The following is a 17,073-nucleotide window of genomic DNA, read 5'->3' as shown; positions in this document are numbered from 1 at the left end:
GTGGAAATCCGGTGCTCCCTCTCTTAAGCAGCCATCCTCCGAATGCATCCATTTTTTAGACATCTGCGCCGACTTCAATCTAACACAGCTGATTCATGAACCTACACGCACTACCAGTAGCTCCTCAAATACTTTAGACTTTTTTTTACCACAGCCAGTCTTTTGTCCAGGTTCTTCAGCACACACGGCCCCAGCACTGGCTAAAAAGTGTGCCGCCCATTCCGAACACAGCTTGGCGGATGTGCACGCAGAGCTTTTCAGGCGGTCGAGGTCTAACTACTTCGCAGACGTTTACGCACAATACCCGGACATGACGCTGCGTGCCATGACTAACTGGCTGCGCACGGCAGAATTTATTTCCACTTCCGTGGGGAGTGGCTACTGGTCAGGCCGCGCGGCAAAAACCATAGATGCAAACTACACGCGTGTGTGGAGTAAACCCATGGAAGCAAGTTACCTGGATGCCCCGTGGTACTCACTTCGCGTTCCGAACGCTATCAAGTTCGCAGGAATTGGGTCCCGCATTTTTAAAAGGCTGCTTTCATCTAAATGGGCTTCCCGCGAAGCTTTTCTTGAGCAGTCAGATGACACCCTTGACTGCCTCGCAAATGCGTACAAGGGCCCGTTTCAGAACTTTGAGGCGATCAAGACGGACGCTTGGGATGCCATGCTCGCGTGGACCGTGCTCTGGGCGTCCTTCAGAGGTTTCCCAGAGCCGAGGGGCAACGTGACAGTGCTCGAGAGCTTCCCCGCCTTTCCCAGTCAGCACTGTTCTTAATTGTGGGCTGCATGCTGACGTGTGGAGAGGCTAGAGACCTGGCCGAGGCTACCTCTCAGACAGGACGCAAATTTCACCACAGCGTTTTCCTGCATTCAGGACTCCCCTATGCGTCCCAGAAATCAGTGCCCGTACTTTATTGCGGGACGAGAGGAAGCCGCAATATAATATCGCCCGAGTGCGCATTTCGAGTTGTAATTAAAATAACGTTGGACGCCCCTAAAGACGTCCAGTCTTATTTGAAGGCTTTTCGCAGAAACCTGGATCGATAGAAGGTTACGTAAGATCTGAGCTGAGGCTAACGAAAAAAAAAAAACGTCACGAGATAAGCGCTTGAACGGGCGCCAAACCTTTTTGCCATTCGGTTTCATTATCATAATCTAGCATGCCTGCGGCACAAGAAGATAACGTCGTCTATGCTACATCATCGCAGTGTGCACTGTCTGAGCGTTCGATGGCGGTTCATTACCTCCATCGTTATGCCGTGCTCAGACAGTTTTAATACCTTAATGAAATTATGAAAGCAAGCTCCTGCAAATAAAACTCTGCAGACCAATATTTTTAGACTGTGCCTAAGGGTCCTCGGAAGAACTGTGCGCATTTTTTGGTTTGGATATATCAAACGAATTCTATCGCTCTTTTTTCAGGTTGGGGGTAAACTACGTCGGACGACCCCGGTACATTTTTTTTTTCGAGTACGCCGGACAGAGACAATCTGCGATTTTAAGGTTGTGGTTAAAAGTAAATGTAGCGGCAATATGAAAGGGAACACGGGAGAGCATCACTTCGCGAAACACTGCCACCTAGAGCCGGCGGCAATGGGCGGCACCAGGTACATGCATGTAGAGAAGCCACCCGTGCTGACTGCGTATGCGCCTTTTCCACCGTTGGGTATTTTTTTTATTCGAAATATTTGCCATTAGCCATAATGAGAAAGGGAGAGAGAGAGTTAGAAGGGGGAGTGTGTGGCGAGAGCGCTTCGTGGAGCACAGAGGACTCACGCTCCCGTGGTCTTTCATACCGCCGCTACATGAACGTCGGACCAACCCGGCATACATTTTATTGTCCGGGTACGTCGGACCGATCATCTGATAGTCCGCGGTGTTCTGACACGACAGACCCGGCGCATTTTCTGTACTCTTCCCATGCTGAGCCTGAAGGGCATGTGGCTCTTAGATTTCACCTCTAACGGGAGGCGCTCTGCATGTGCAAAATCACGCGTGGCAGGTGCTTCGATATTCATCTTCCTCTTCACCTTCGTCGCCCCAACTGCGCGCTTGGCAGTCATGTCCGCCGCTGCGCTAGCTGCTGCTCGGCTGCTCCTCCTCGCCAGTCGTGGCATGTGCTGTGTCACGTGATTCGCTGTTGTGCTTGGCAGTCACGTCCGCCGCTGCGCTAGCTGCTGCTCGGCTGCTCCTCCTCGCCAGTCGTGGCATGTGCTGTGTCACGTGATTCGCTGTTGTGCTTGGCAGTCATGTCCGCCGCTGCGCTAGCTGCTGCTCGGCTGCTCCTCCTCGCCAGTCGTGGCATGTGCTGTGTCACGTGATTCGCTGTTGTGCTTGGCAGTCACGTCCGCCGCTGCGCTAGCTGCTGCTCGGCTGCTCCTCCTCGCCAGTCGTGGCATGTGCTGTGTCACGTGATTCGCTGTTGTGCTTGGCAGTCACGTCCGCCGCTGCGCTAGCTGCTGCTCGGCTGCTCCTCCTCGCCAGTCGTGGCATGTGCTGTGTCACGTGATTCGCTGTTGGGCTTGGCAGTCACGTCCGCCGCTACGCTGACCGCCGCTCTGGACGCCCGCTCTTGCACTTGTGGCACGTGATGTATCACGTGATTTGCTCTCGAAGAAACGATTTGCTCTCGCTGAAGTCTTGAAACAGTAAAGATAAGCCAAAGTTAAATCATGTGTAACCATGTTTAACATAGCTACCGCTCTGTATATCCTGGCTCAGCGGAGTTAAGCCACAGCCACTTTTTTTTTCTCCTTGTACGTCGAACAGTTATGCCGTTTTCTTCGAAATCCGACGTATCTCACAAAATTTACTTGTACGTGTGTCTGTGTCCGCTAGTGGTCATAATTAACAGGGCTAACTAAAGGTTCCACGATTGCGTAACTGCGGGTAGCTCGGTGAAGTAGCTATAGCCACTGCCCAGGACGGGGCGTTTGGCACCTAGTTCCAGTGCGCCAGCAGTGAAGTGTTTGTGCTGCTACGGGCCTCACAAAATATGTCTTTAGGTTCTATACCGGCTGGCACGCGTCGTTGGGTCCCAGTGTGCGATCCGCAAAAATATTATTCGCTGTTTCCGTGGAAACATGAGCCACATGTGATTTTCTACTATGTGCCGAAGTCCGCTTCAATTAAGAACGTTGGCACTTCTTTTGCGGCCAGTCAAAGTTGATCGCGGGCTCCGTATATCTGCTCGCATGTGGCGACTGCTGAGCGGGGGCCATTGCAGGCGCACTAACCTAAAAACTTCATGTAAGCAATCTTTCGCGATAAGACAAAGCTGCGGGCTGGGCGCTTGCTCAGCATCAGCATAATTAGCCTGACTACGCCCACTGCAGGGCAAAGGCCTCCCCCATATCTCTCCTGCGCCAGTTTCGGCCACCCTACGCCCGCCCACCCAACTTACTGCAGTTTCCTCTTACGCTTGCCTTCTCTTGGAATTCAATCCTTTACCCTGAACGACCATCGGTTATTTTGCCTTCGCGTTCACTTTAGCGATATGCCTTGAGGGACGTTACAAGTTGCGTCTTTCACCAAGCAGCGATCAGAAATGCCAGCACACAAAAAATTTCGACTAGTTCTTGAAATTAACTGGCACGCATGACGTCATTGTACTTTTAAACAAGTTCGCTCCGCCTTTTGTCGAATTCGCCATATGGGGAGCAAGCGAAAAAAAAAACCAAATTCTTCTTGAGCACCGTGTCAAGACTCTGCGGATGCTGTCTATACTCAGTGCACAAAGGAGCTTGACGCAGAATGCAGGAGTCGATAATGGAAACCTACGTTATTTACTGTTCTGCAATGTCAGTGAGCTAAATTAAGCAGCAAGAATTTTTTGAGCTGCGCAAGCTTCCCGGAAGTGCGTTGGGGCCCAAGATTTGAACATACTCGGTAGTTGATTGCGAAGTCTTGAAGTTTACAAGGCGCATCTTGTGCCTGCCGTCTTTTATGTCCCACTGTCGAGCAGCCGCCGCAGTATACCCCCGGTCACCGACATGAGCGACGCCAGAAACTTGGTAGGCCTTGATTATGGCGGAAGATATTCAAGCGCCGACCAATCGTTAAAAAGATGACGTTTCGGTCCCGGCTTACAGGGGCCTTGTTCACAATGAAAGAAAGGCAGGAGTGAAGGTAAGTTATATAGGTTTCATGATATGACGCAAGCAGCGGGAGTGTATCGGGGGTAGATTGCCTTCGTTGCGATTAAGCGTGTTTGCCGTCGTTTGAATATAAAAAGATTCTAGGTAAAGCCTTGTCGTCTTGCTCTTTTCTTTTCCGATTATCTTCGTGCCGTCCCAGTCGATGTCATGGCCCTCGGAGATAGCATGATCAGCCAGTGCGTTTGTTGCCACGCGCTTGTTCTTGACATCATTGTGGGGCTGCTGCAATCTTTTCCGAAAATCACCTGTTTCACCGATATAATCGCAACGAAGGCAATCTACCCCCGATACACTCCCGCTGCTTGCGTCATATCATGAAACCTATATAACTTAACTTCACTCCCGTCTTTCTTTCATTGCGAACAAGGCCCCTGTAAGCCGGCGCCGAAACGTCATCTTTTTAACGATTGGTCGGCGCTTGAAGATTTTCCGCCATGAACATACCCGACCAGACGGGTTTCCGTCGAAAACTGGATTTCAGGCCTTGATTACACTGTCATTGCCTTCTGTGCCTATGCCTGCAGCTGCCTAGACTGGGTCATGGAGCGGCATTTGCACGGCGGCCAGGCTCAAGGCAACAAAGGAGAGCACCACGCAATTCTCGGTCATGCCGGCGCGAGCAGCTGCTTGGCCAGAACCGTCCTTGCAGTGCCTGGTGGTGTTCTACCGTTGTGCCGTCGCAGACGAGCGCAGCAGTCTTCGGGATGGAGTCGTGGCCACACTTACCAGCGCTCTCGGGTCTCTGGATGGCCAGCTGGCACGTGGGAAGTGGGATCACGGCTACGAGCACCTGTGTTGGCCTGCACGAAGAGTGAGGTGAGGCACCGTCGCTGAGCGGCGTGAATGCGACCGTCGTGATGGACCCACCCCTGGCACGAGCCAAGGCGTTCCTGTTGGCCATGGGAGCCTTGACAGTGTACGCCCGGACGGGCGGCTTGGCGTACTTGGCGTGCCGCAGACTTCGTAGATGCAGGAAGCACGGGCCTTTCTCTTGAATGCATCTTAATCGCCTACAAAGACGTGTGTAATGCTTGCCGAGCTTGATCCTCGTGAAACAAAGCTATGAGCGCGCTCGTGAGGAGAGTACACGTCAAGTGCCACTGATGGCGATGCCACTGCGGAGACTGCGGCACATTTTGAAACGTGTTGCATACAGTCGCGAGTGAAAAACATGAACATGAGCGCGGCGCCATGCTTCGCGAACACATCCGGAAATTTTGAAGCCGTAGCTTCACCACTGGAGGTAACGGGCTGAGATCGCCGTGTACCTTCAAGGCTCAGCCAAGGTCAAGCGTTCAGTTTATAAGTTTGGATAACCAGTGAGTGGTGAATGGTCTGACCAATAGTCAAGCCATTGCAAAGACAAAAGGCCGAGGTCAAAGGTCAAGTCAAGGTCAACCAAAATCGGGTGACGTGATCGATTTGGCTAGCTTCACGACAGTTTAGCCTGACAAAGACCAAAGAAACGGCCAAAGCATAGCATAAAAGTCTGCCAGGCTAAACCATCATGAAGCTAAACCACCGTTAATTTCTACTATCGGCGTGTTCGTCACCCCATCGCCGAGTGTCATCTGCCGCTCCTGTGGCACTTCACTAGTGCTAATCTTTTTTACGCGCGACTGTTCAAAGTCTTTGAATGAAACTTAGCTTCAAGGGAACTGACGCCAACATATTCCAGCGTTAGCTCTTACTACTTACGCTTGTCAAGGACGCGCCTGTCTGTAATGAAGCCCAAATTTACTAGGACAGTTACCACGCGACCACACTACGTCACATAAGAACAGTGGGCGCGAGGCCTCAATTATTTTCTTAAACCGAAGTAATTGCCTCAGGGCATAAAAGGGTATGTAATGATGGATGACGAGGATGCTTAAATAAATGAAAAAGGTTCTTTGATCTAATACCCATACTTTCAATCCCTTATACAGGGTGTCCCAGGGTCTACAAATATGTCGCGGCTTTTTAAGACGAAGCGACGCAGAACGTTTGAGAGCACTGCAACAGTGGCACGCAAGCAGGCATTCCACGTGGTATTTTTGGTATTTTGCGGGCATCTGCAATGAGCGAAAAAAGCCAATACGTAATAGATGGAAAATCAGAAACTGTTCCATGGAACGTTTTGCGGACCGTTCCACAACTTTCTCATTGCAATTTTTCGCCTATCTTCATTGCTGGCGAAGTTGGCTAATTTTATGGACTAATTATGCAATTAAGCACAGTACAAAAATAGTGCGACTTGCTCCATATACAATAGGCAGCAACAAGCATCTGGCCTAAAGCCCCAACTCGATGTACACATCATATGCGTACGGGCGGAGCGCCTACGCGCACGGGCGTACGCACGGGCTCTCGGGAACTTTTTTTTGGTGGCCTGGAGCTCAGTCAGGTTCCCCCCCACTTTTCTTCGCGGTTTAACTTGTCCTTTCAGCGCCCCCCGTCTCCTGTTCTTCACGCCTTGAACTTCTCTCCGTCGGCTCGTGAGGGGGAGCTAGCCAGCGCCAGGAGCATAGGGTCCGTTGCGGCGCGGCCCTGTGCGGCCAGGCGCTCCGCACGTACGCCTAGGATATGTCCATCGAGTTGGGGCTTTTGAGTGCCGCGGTATATCAGAGTGCCGTGGCACCGACGACCTTTCCACCCCCAGACCGTGTGTGGGATCTCGTTTCTGCCGAATGACGAATCCCAACATAAAAACGTAACAAGGGTTTATTCGATTGCCGACGGCAGCGGACGAGCATACCGACGCTACGCTCGTCTAGCGATCTTCCCGGCCGGGCAGCCTGTTTTTGTAGCCACTGTCGGTGACGCATGCCTTGGGTGACGCAGCGGTGGCGCTGCGTTTTACCGGGAACGATAACAAGGCGGAGGATGCGCGGAATAATGTGCAGAGTGGATACCGCAGCGGTGGCCAAGTGGTTGAGCATCCGCCTCGCGTGCGGGGTTCGATCCCCAGTGCCGCCGGGTACCCACCGGTGATACAATGGGTACAAGCTTTCCCCTGGTCTGGTGCTCGGCTTATTTAGGGTGAAATGCTTGGGAAATGGGTCTTCGACCCCACCTTGAGAATTTGAAAAATGCCTTGTGCCATGGCGCTCTTTGGCCATAGATGCCCTTGCGCCATAAAAATTCATCATCATCATCATGTGCAGAGTGTGTCGTCACACGTGCATTCCAAAGACCTTCAGACGTCCATTACAGCCAAACTATTCGGCGCAGGCGGTTTCGGATCGTGCCAAAGGATTCGTCATGCTCTGATTAACATTAACACGTTTATAAAACATATGAGCTGATATAAGGAGGAAATATACCGGATATAGCGAAGGTGGCTGTAAATTGCAACAGTAGTGCAAAATCCTTGAGGTAGATGGCCATGTTTTCAAATATTGCATCAGATGACTACACGCAAGAGAGCTCCAGAACCTTAATGGGGCGTTTTTTTTTTGCGTGTGTGTGCGTCATTGTGTATTGTGCGGTTTTTACTGTGGCTGTTGAAGAGCCGAAATAAAAAGCTCGGCACGTTCTATTGGCAAGTCATTTCTGGCGCGTTTTTAGCCCCCTCACAGACAAGAACCATGGCACACACGCGCACAGATGCATAGCGCTGTGTTGACGCTCTAGTCGCTGAACTGACAGCAGTTAGGGTCGGTGTGTTTCGCGTGCCTTAAATGATAAAGCGAAAAATGAAGGGAGAAGGTCGACGATGGAAAAAGGTTGGGCCCTGTTTTACCTGGTTAGGTTAAATGTGACTTAGGTGCGCTAGTTTGTTTGCTTGCCTTTGTTTTTCTTTTAATTTGCCTTTGTTTAATAAGGTCGTGACGCGTTGCGAAGCTGGTGGCGTAATCACAGCATACCTAGCATGTTTGCGTTCGTTGAGCTGTTTATCTTTGTTAAGCTTTTTTACCTTTGTTCTGCTTTACTTTTGTTTGAATTTGCTTGCTTTATTTTGCTTTACTTTAACAGGGCTGTTACGCGTGACGCGTTGCGAGCCTGGTGACGTAATCGCAGCCTGCCCACCGTGTCATGTGGCAACCTGCCCGCCGGATTGTGAGCCAACTGCCCACCCCGGCAGATAGCAGACATGTTAATGACTGGTCGCGAGAGGTTGCTCGGAAAGAGCTACCCGAGTCTCTCACAGGCCACACCGCTGGCTGCACCTGGTACTCCGAGCTTCACCAGGACATAAAATGGCGTTTTAGCTAGTGCGCCATCAAGTGCTATCACCTTAACAAATGGGGAGGAAGATCATCAAACTTGACGGGAGAAAGTTGCGATAGCAATTGGATTTACTATGGATGATTTCATTTTGATGATTTCACTCTAAGGAACGCTTTCTCTTGTTGGAGGCTGAGTGCGCGTCAAATGAACGAACCAGATAGTATCTTCAGAATCGGATTAAGCCGCGCAATTTTTAAGCATCAGCAGCGCATATCCGCGGTACCGGCACGCGGTGAGTCGTAGTTGAACACATGCCTGACGTGCTTGATGCCGAAGCGTTTAGGAATAGGCAGAGTATCACCACATGTGCTGCGCCGAGAAGCCGAAGGTCTGTGACTCCGTCGTCACCGTTTCCTGCCTCGATTCCCGGCCGCCTTTACAGCCTCGTGGTACTCCCAAGACGACCGCGAGCAGCAGTACGGAGTTTTGGATGAAGTCCGCTCCAGCGGCTGCTTGGCCGGGACTATGGCGGCCCCCTGGATGTGGGAGCCGTTGAAGCGCAGTGCCTGGTGGTGGTGCTCCGCCGTTGTGCCGCTGCGTATGAGTGCATGCAGCCTTAAGAATGGAGCCGTGGGCACACTTTTGTGCGTACTCGGCCGTCTCGATCTAAAACCTCGTCGCCCACGACGAGCATCCCGGATGCAGAGCGTGCCAGCAGCTGCTTCGCCAGAACCGTCGTGTGGCCGCCACAGAGGCGCAGGGGATGGTGGTGTTCTGCCGTTGTGCCGCCGTAGGGGAGCGCAGACTTCAGCATGGAGTCGTGGGCACACTTCCGCAAGTCATCAGCGGTCTGGATGGAAAGCTCGCGCGTAAGGATGCCGTCACCGCTACAGGTAACTGCTCCAGCTGGTGCGTAGGTCGCGAGGAGTCACTGTCGCTCAAGAGCGCGGATTTAGCCGACGCGCCGGACTCTTGTCTGGGCACGAGTGGATAGGTGACTGGCGCTTGGGCGTGGGGTGCTTGGCGCCCCGCAGGCTTAGGAGGAGCTTGGAACACAGGTCCCTGCACGAAAGGCTCACATAGGGCCTGAAAAACCGTCGGTTCCTCACTTCTACCTCAAAGTTCTCCAGCCTGACGAAGTTCTTGCCCGCAGGACAAAGCTTTGATCGAAGCTTTGAGAACGATTAAAGGGGCCCAGAAGGGGGCTCTCAATAAGCTTGAGATATGTCTGAGATGTTAAAGACGCCGCTTCATGATTATCGTCCAGCAAGGAATATTTTAATGCGTTTTGTGGAAGCTGAGTTATGTTGCAAGACAAAATTTAAACTTCCGCGTCTTCGCGCCTTTCCCTCTCCTCTCGCACGCCCAAACGCCAAAGAATGTCCCGCTCGCTTCTGAGGTCTCGCACGCGGCATGGACTCTCGGCGGCCTGTACTCTTCTCAGTGCAAGTATTTTAAAGCAAAGTTCAAACCCCTTTCTGCGGCCCTTTAATGTCCACGTCAGCTAGCACTGATGGCGACATCACTGCAGATGCCGCCGGGGTGCTTTGTCATTCACAGATCCACGTGAGGCGATTTGGCGTCGACTTTTTTTTTTTCGGCCAGCGAGGGGAGTGAGTGCGGGGTCGACTTACACGCGGCAATATACCGTATGCATTGCACGTTATGACCTTTGTAGAGTTTTTTTTCATTTTTAAGAAAAATGTCCCCAGATTACGCGAAAAAATACGGTATATACTAGTATGGCACGGTCATTAGTCTTCAGCATGTGGGTTATGGAGGGCTGGTTTTACTGTCAGGTCCAGCGGGAAATTGCCTTTTTCTGCCTGCTGCAGGCTGTTCTGTCCACCTGTCCACTTGTCGCCTGTTCACCTTGCACATTAAAGAATATGTGAAATAATCTGGAGCCTTGTACTACGGTGTCTCCTCGTTCCTGTCTTTCTTGTTGTGACTCGATCCCTTAAACCGTCTTCCCTCACGGCGGAGTTTAAGTGTCCTCCAAGAATGGGGCAGTTACTAGGTTTTGCAGTCATTAATGTTTGCATTTATAATTTTGTTCTCATGCAAAACTCCGCGAGCGCTTTGTAAGTAACCGTGCTAGAGTTATCCAAATATGGAGGCGGTTCGTATACGAACCGTAGTGTCGTAACACAAAGGACACTGATTGGAGGATTATTACAATCTGGCAAAGAGCGTCGCTGGATCAAATATGTGCCTGATGTGATGGTTAGCTAGCTTCTGTCAGTCAAGGACCAGGCGGCAGGTTCTCATAAGCAGCAGAAACTAATTGATATGCTGATCAACATGGGTAATCTTGATCAAGCAGAAAGAGCTCTTAACAACAAAGAAGCTATGACAGAACATTCTTATAACAGTCAGAGGTGTGACTGAAGGCTTATTGATACTACATTGCAGGGTTCGTTGCAAGAAAGTGTATCTTGGAAACAAAATGTCGTGTGTGCATGGAACAGCTTCTGTTACCAACTCCCGATGGCAAAAATTTGAATGCTGCCACATTGACAACAACATGCAATTTTGGTGGCTTGCTCTACCCCGCATTGAGCCTCTTCAAGTTTAACAGTCAGCTGAGGACGTTTTCACAGGATATTTAAGCTCTGGAGGACTGCATCACGACAGCTTCATGGATGTGCTTGCTCTTCTGAACAAGCAAGGCATGAACTGCATTAGATGCGATCAGCACTTCAAGGAGCTCACCTCAAATATGACATCTTTTGACTAGAATACATTTTTTCGTCAAAGGTCTCAACAAGTCTCGTGACTTCGCCCGAAGGAAAGCACAGCACCATTTAAAGTTGAGCCGTGTGTAGAAAATTAAGATGCAAGATCTTGTTGAGGACTGAGTGGGGCAGTGTATATATAAATAAAAATAGTTGTGCCATCCATATTCGCGTATATTTTTTAAGCGGGGGGAGGGGGGGGGGGGGTTGGCTACTGCTGCCTTACGACTGGGGTCCCGTGCACAAAGTTTGCCTGACCTATTGTTGGCGCTTCTCTCAAGTGGAAAGTTGGTATTAGACACATGAACTAGAACTGCACTTTTACTAGGTACAGCCTTTGTCAAGAGCTCAAAGCTCACGGGGTTTGCTTCTATGACGTATACTGGGGCTCCTGCAGCACTTTTGGTTGTTCAGCCCATTGGAGGTAACGGGACCAAAAATCTTTCCTTCAGGAGGTATGGAACGCTGGAAATGCGTTACGAGTTATGCGGTGTGGCTCGGAAGCGAACCCTGTCGGCTCTAAATTTTTTACAAAGGCTCTACTTGCACTTGTGCTGCAAGTAAGTCCACTAGCTTGCCCTTCTAAACAACTGCGTGCGCTAAAAGGCGACAACGAAAGCGTTCCGTGCGACCGCGGCACGCTCCTCGCCGAACCCTGGCCTACTCCCCGTCGTGGGTGTGTGCCATGTCATTAAGGCAACAACATCGCAGTCACTGCATTCCGCTAGGCTGTTGCATAATTCAGTGTCGCAGCGCCATGCAAACTAAATAAGATCGCGGATGTACACGGGGGAGGGAGCTCAACAAAACACGTTGTGGGGCTAGTTGGCGAAGCATTTTTTTTTTCGAAGTTCTTTATAGCGCTACAAAACACAAGGACACAGGAAGAAGTGCACTGGACGGGCGCTGACTCCAACTAACTGTGTAAATTGTAAACCTGTGTAAGTTTCCAGGCATTTCACTTACTGCTACGCATTGTCTTGGAGTTTTTTCTTATGGGGTGCGTGAGGTCACAGAGCATTTGCATAATTCATTTTACTAAAGAGGAACGATGCATTAATTTGAACATCACACGGGCATTACGCAGCGACTTCCGTGCGCGGCAGCAAACAGGAGCCTGACCGCGAAGACGCATTCAAGAGCGGTTGACTGCAGTGCCAACTACTTCCACGCTTGGCGGCATTTCTCCGCGGCGGCTTGTCGCGCACTCAAAAACATTCCAGTACACTCTACCTAGGGTGTTACTTTCCCGCAGAGCCAATGGGGCCGTTTTTTTTTTTTCGAAGTCGACGGTGCCTGAGAGTGGTGGTAAACGAACTGATTGCTCAAAACTCCCTGAGACGAGCTCAAACAAGCCAATCCAGAAATCCAATATGGCGGCATGCGTTCGGCCAGCTGTTCGCAGTCGGTGGCTCGCGCGTTTGTGGTGCTGGCGGGCGTTAGCTGGATTTAAGCTTCGTACACACATACTGGTGATTAACTGTTTTTGCGCTGCTTTTCCGCACAATTTCCTATGTACTTGCGTTGTGTGCTGCGTGTATTTCGACGTTCTGGTGAGGTAGCATGGCGGTGGCGAGCGGCGCGACTGCATGACAGCCGGTTAGGGCGCTCGCTCGAGAAGCAAAAGTGTAAGCAGTTCTGTGCAAACGGTAGTTCATTAAAGAAAACACAAGTATTCGCAATGGATGTATAGAAGTGGTGATTTTGGCATCAGTGGCATGCTTACCTCGGCACCATGAGAGGTGGCTCAATCACACTCACGGCGACTTGCACTCGCATCCACTCTCTCACATTCATGTCCCCTCACAAAAACTAACACTCACTCACACTCATGACCACTCACAGACTACCACTCATACTCGCATGACCAGGCTTACTGACAACCACTCACACTCGCACTCATGACCACTCGCTCTCACAACCACTCATTCATACTCACTATATTCTTGTTTGCTGACAACGGAGAGGATGAGGGATTTACTGCCCGCGGAAAACTGCGCTTGTGGCTCCCCTGGCATAGCCTGAGTCAAAGATGGGGGGGGGGGGGGGGGGAGGGGGGGGGGAGCTGCCCAGGCTCTGCTGGACAGTTTGTACAATCTTCACAGTTTAAGTGCTTGAAGAAAGAGGTCACTTATGCAATTCCATGTCCCGAACCAATGCTACGCAAGTGTGCTACCGCGCTTGCTGCTGAGACATTGAGTGCCTGTTTAGCGTCAGCAGCTAAGGTGCTCGGACACGTTTTTGAATGGTGTCGATAAACGTGTGCAGAGTTCTCAATGAGTGCGAGACAAGTATCAGCGCAGCGTCCCCCCCCCCCCCCCCCAAACATCCTCTCACCTAGGCCCCTATGGCCAAAACGGGGCGCAAAAATGAGGAATGATAAAACATGTATTTCAATGTGATAGAATTGCAAAATATAAAAGATAATATAGAGCTGTAGCTTTCACTTTAACGTGTAACATCGACAGAGGAATGTATGGTAGAGGTAAGCAGATGGTTTCTTGACACTCACTGAGTGAACTAGAGAGGGAAAGCCTTAGCGTGCTTGTCAACGACTCAACAAGCGGTCTTGTTTTCACCGAGACGACTTGTAGGCCACCCCAACCACCCCAGCCCTCAGTTTCCCGTTCTCTTCACATTTTTGGCTATGATGTCTGTCAAACGATTTTTTCTTCACTGCTTCTCAGTATTGGCACTTTGAAGAGTAGAACTCGACTTCATGATACGTTTAGGTGAAACAAAAACTTGCCCTGGCTTGATTCTTATGAGCTTTCATTCGCTCGTACTGCCTTTTTTGCAATTTTTTCTCAAGTGGAAAATTGACAGTACTGAGATACATTCTATTTCAGATACCTTTTCGGAGTATATAAGACTTCAGTTGGAACTGTACATCAAACCTATCAAAAGGGTGCGGCCAGATTGGTTGCCACCTCGTATCCACTGCTGAAAATCGCCGCAAGATTCCATGACCATCAGCACGAAACAATCATTTCTGGCACAGATTAAAGCATTAAATATTACCATTTTGGATATCTCCTGGGCATCAAAGGTGGTACCATGTCTAAAGCTATGCATCCAAAACATAAAAACCACAAGGGTGATTTGTGACGCAGGGTTCCTTCAAGTGCATGATAGACACAAGAACCTCCTGTATTACTCAAAAGCACACTTGGCTTTTGCTTTGTTTCCGGGCTTGAGCCGAGCTGGTGCATTTCAAGAGCTGGGCCAAGTCGGTATGCTTTTCGCGTGTGTCCGGCCCAATTAAAAGAATACAGCCGGAGCAGAGCTCACAATGTGCACACCCGGGCACAGAAAAAAACATAGCGTCCACTGCAGTGTTCGAGATCCACCTTACGCTCGTTATTGCCAAAAACCGGACAGTTGTTGTTTGAGAAGCAAGCATTGCAACTCTGCGTGTATGACTGTGTGGGAAGCGTGACAACACACACCCACCTTTTCAGCAGCGGCAATTGAAATTCGTTCAAAGGATCTGATAAAACTCGTAGTTGCTCATTGGACCCGCAAAAGGCCAGTGCCCATGGCAACCGTGAACTAAATTGCGAACAGCAACGAAAGGTCCCGTTCCTGTGCCAGCAGACTCCTCTGTTTCGGTAGTCCAAAGACATCGGCATGATGCCTTATGCTGCTCGAGCGCCCTTGGTAGTGAATATTGCTTCCCTCCGCTGTCAACAACATGAAGATAGCTGAGCGGATACTGTCATCATGAAATACATGCGACCAACTTCGCTGTCACGTCCACCCACCACTCACATCCACTCGGCACTCAAGCCCACTTACAACCACTCACATTCACTCATAGCTCATCTACACTCACCAGTCATCTCTACTCACCCTCATGACCACCCATACTCACATCCATTCACTCGCACCCACCACTCACGTCCAATCACACTCGCAACTCACTTGCACTCACACTCAAGACAACCAACACTCACATTCACTTACCCTCATAAACGTGAGTGTGAGTGAGGCGATATGAGTGCACTCATGAGTGAGTGTACGGAACTACGGGGGCATGGCAATATTAGTGACCGCCACGCTAAACAATCAAAATGCAAAAAAGGCAGTATGCTTCAACAAGATACCGTACTATCAAGGTAAGTATTTTATATATAAGCAAATGTGACATCAATCAATATATGTTTATACACAATAACTCTGTGAAGATTCAATAAATAGCAATGAAGTAAAATATTTCACATGTATTGAAATATATCGATGTGTGGCAATGAGTATACACAGACAGAGAGCGAGTGAAAGATTTCAACCTTTGACTCTTGAAAAAAAAATTCACAGTGCATAAGTAGACCAAAGACAACACAATATGCTGCAGTGCTATAGCTTATTATACAGACACCAAGAGAAGTTCATCTTGGTGAAGTTGCAAGCTTGCATTGTTTAGGGTGCTGCTTATTGCTACACCCTATTCAGGTTACTTGTTTTTTGTAGATACAAAGCGCAGGAAAAATATTACCAAGGCAGGTTGAGGAAATGACTTTCTGAAAATTTGCAGAACACTTTTGGCGATTGCTGGCGTACAAGAGCAATAACCAGGGTCATTAATTCAGTTTGCAGTGATGACACACCGGGGTTAACCCAAATAGTATTGCATCTGCCACAATGTTGGGTGATTTACTAAATGGTAAATTGCAAGCGGCCCGTGTACTGCACAGTGTCCTCGCATGTTGAGACCCCACACAGTCCAATAGAACATGCGACAACTGCTATGTCCTTCATAGCCCATGTGTTGCTTCGAGACATGATACCGCATATGTTACAAATTAAGGAAGAAATTTGCTGCAAAATTTACCAATCAGCAACCCAACAAAATTTTGGCCCACGATCCTTTCTTAGATACCCCTTCGTATTAATTTATTTTTAATTACCATTTAATTCTGAGTTGCAAGAGCATTTCAGACGCTTTTAATTCATTCTTTCAGTATCTTTTTCAACATCACAGTTTAGTCTATCATTCCTGTATGCCTAATCAGCTTCAATTGACCTGACAGTTTCCTTGGAGAACGATGTGAATATGATACTGAATTTTGATGTCAAGAAATTAAGCGGGCCTGATGGAATCTGCAATGCATTGCTCATTAAATATTCATTATGGGCATCTCGTTATCAACATATTCTTGTTATTAAATCTTTTAGTTCTAGTATTTGACCCAAGTCCTGAAAATTTGCAAAAGTTCTGCCTTTATTTAAGTCAGGCAATAAGCAACATTTTGAAAACTACAAGCCTATCTCGCTTATTACGTCATTATGCAGAATGCTTGAGCATATCATCCATACACACATCGTACGATTTATTGAATCGAATAACATTTTATCTAATGTTCATCATTGCTTCAGGAGAGGTTTTAGCACATCTACCCAATTATCAGAATTCCTGCACGACATTTCTCATAATTTGTACTGTGGTGGTCAAATTGGCACGCTTTTCATTGATTTTTCAAAAGCTCTTGACACTGTGATTCATTCTAAGTTGATGATCAAATTAAATCTTATATTGTAAGAGATCAGCCTTAGTAATCTGGATCTCTAATTTCCTCTGTCAGCGCTTTCAGTTTGTTAACTACAGTTCAGCCCAGTCCTTCGTCGCCCCCGTAACATCTGGTGTTCCACAAAGCTCGGTCTTACGACCTTCATTATTTCTATTGTATATGAACAACATGCCTTGGAAAATCACATCGAACATTTGCATGCATTCTTGTGATTCTGTTTTATATGACATCATTCACACTTGAGATGATCATTCTCACATTAATGAATCATTTTCTAGCTTCTGTAGGTGGTGTGGAAGTTGGTAGATGAATATTACCTGCTGTAAATCTGTTGTCAGTTGTCATGACATTCAGTACTAGTTCCTCTTCATCAATTTTTGATTAATCTTTTCATAATATACCCCTTCGAAGGGTGTCCGGGTACAAGCATCTAGGAGTTATTTTTACCTCCCACTTATCATAGTCCAAACACACTGACTTCATTTGTAATAGAGC

At 48.9% G+C, this 17,073-nt stretch overlaps 1 protein-coding gene across 16 annotated transcripts in view; it reads left to right on the top strand.

Annotated features, from left to right (window-relative positions):
• LOC144115083 (uncharacterized) overlaps window positions 1–17,073 on the top strand; it is a 263,914-nt gene that overhangs the window by 114,489 nt on the left and 132,352 nt on the right. For 15 of the 16 annotated variants that reach the window (XR_013311238.1, XR_013311240.1, XR_013311237.1 and 12 more), the window contains one exon: window positions 4,685–4,976. Coding sequence is in view for 11 of the 16 variants with exons in the window: in XM_077649231.1 (XP_077505357.1) it covers window positions 4,685–4,976 (292 nt within the window). In the remaining 5 variants the exon portion in view is untranslated. Of the gene's footprint in view, window positions 1–4,684; window positions 4,977–8,117; window positions 8,724–17,073 lie in introns of those variants that run through there. The other variant, XM_077649235.1, reaches the window with a different exon arrangement.

This window comes from Amblyomma americanum, chromosome 1 (genome assembly GCF_052857255.1).
Source record: "Amblyomma americanum isolate KBUSLIRL-KWMA chromosome 1, ASM5285725v1, whole genome shotgun sequence".
Classification (NCBI taxonomy): Eukaryota; Metazoa; Arthropoda; class Arachnida; order Ixodida; family Ixodidae; genus Amblyomma; species Amblyomma americanum.
The sequence above is the reverse complement of the archived record's forward strand: the minus strand, read 5'-3'. Positions and strand labels throughout refer to the sequence as shown.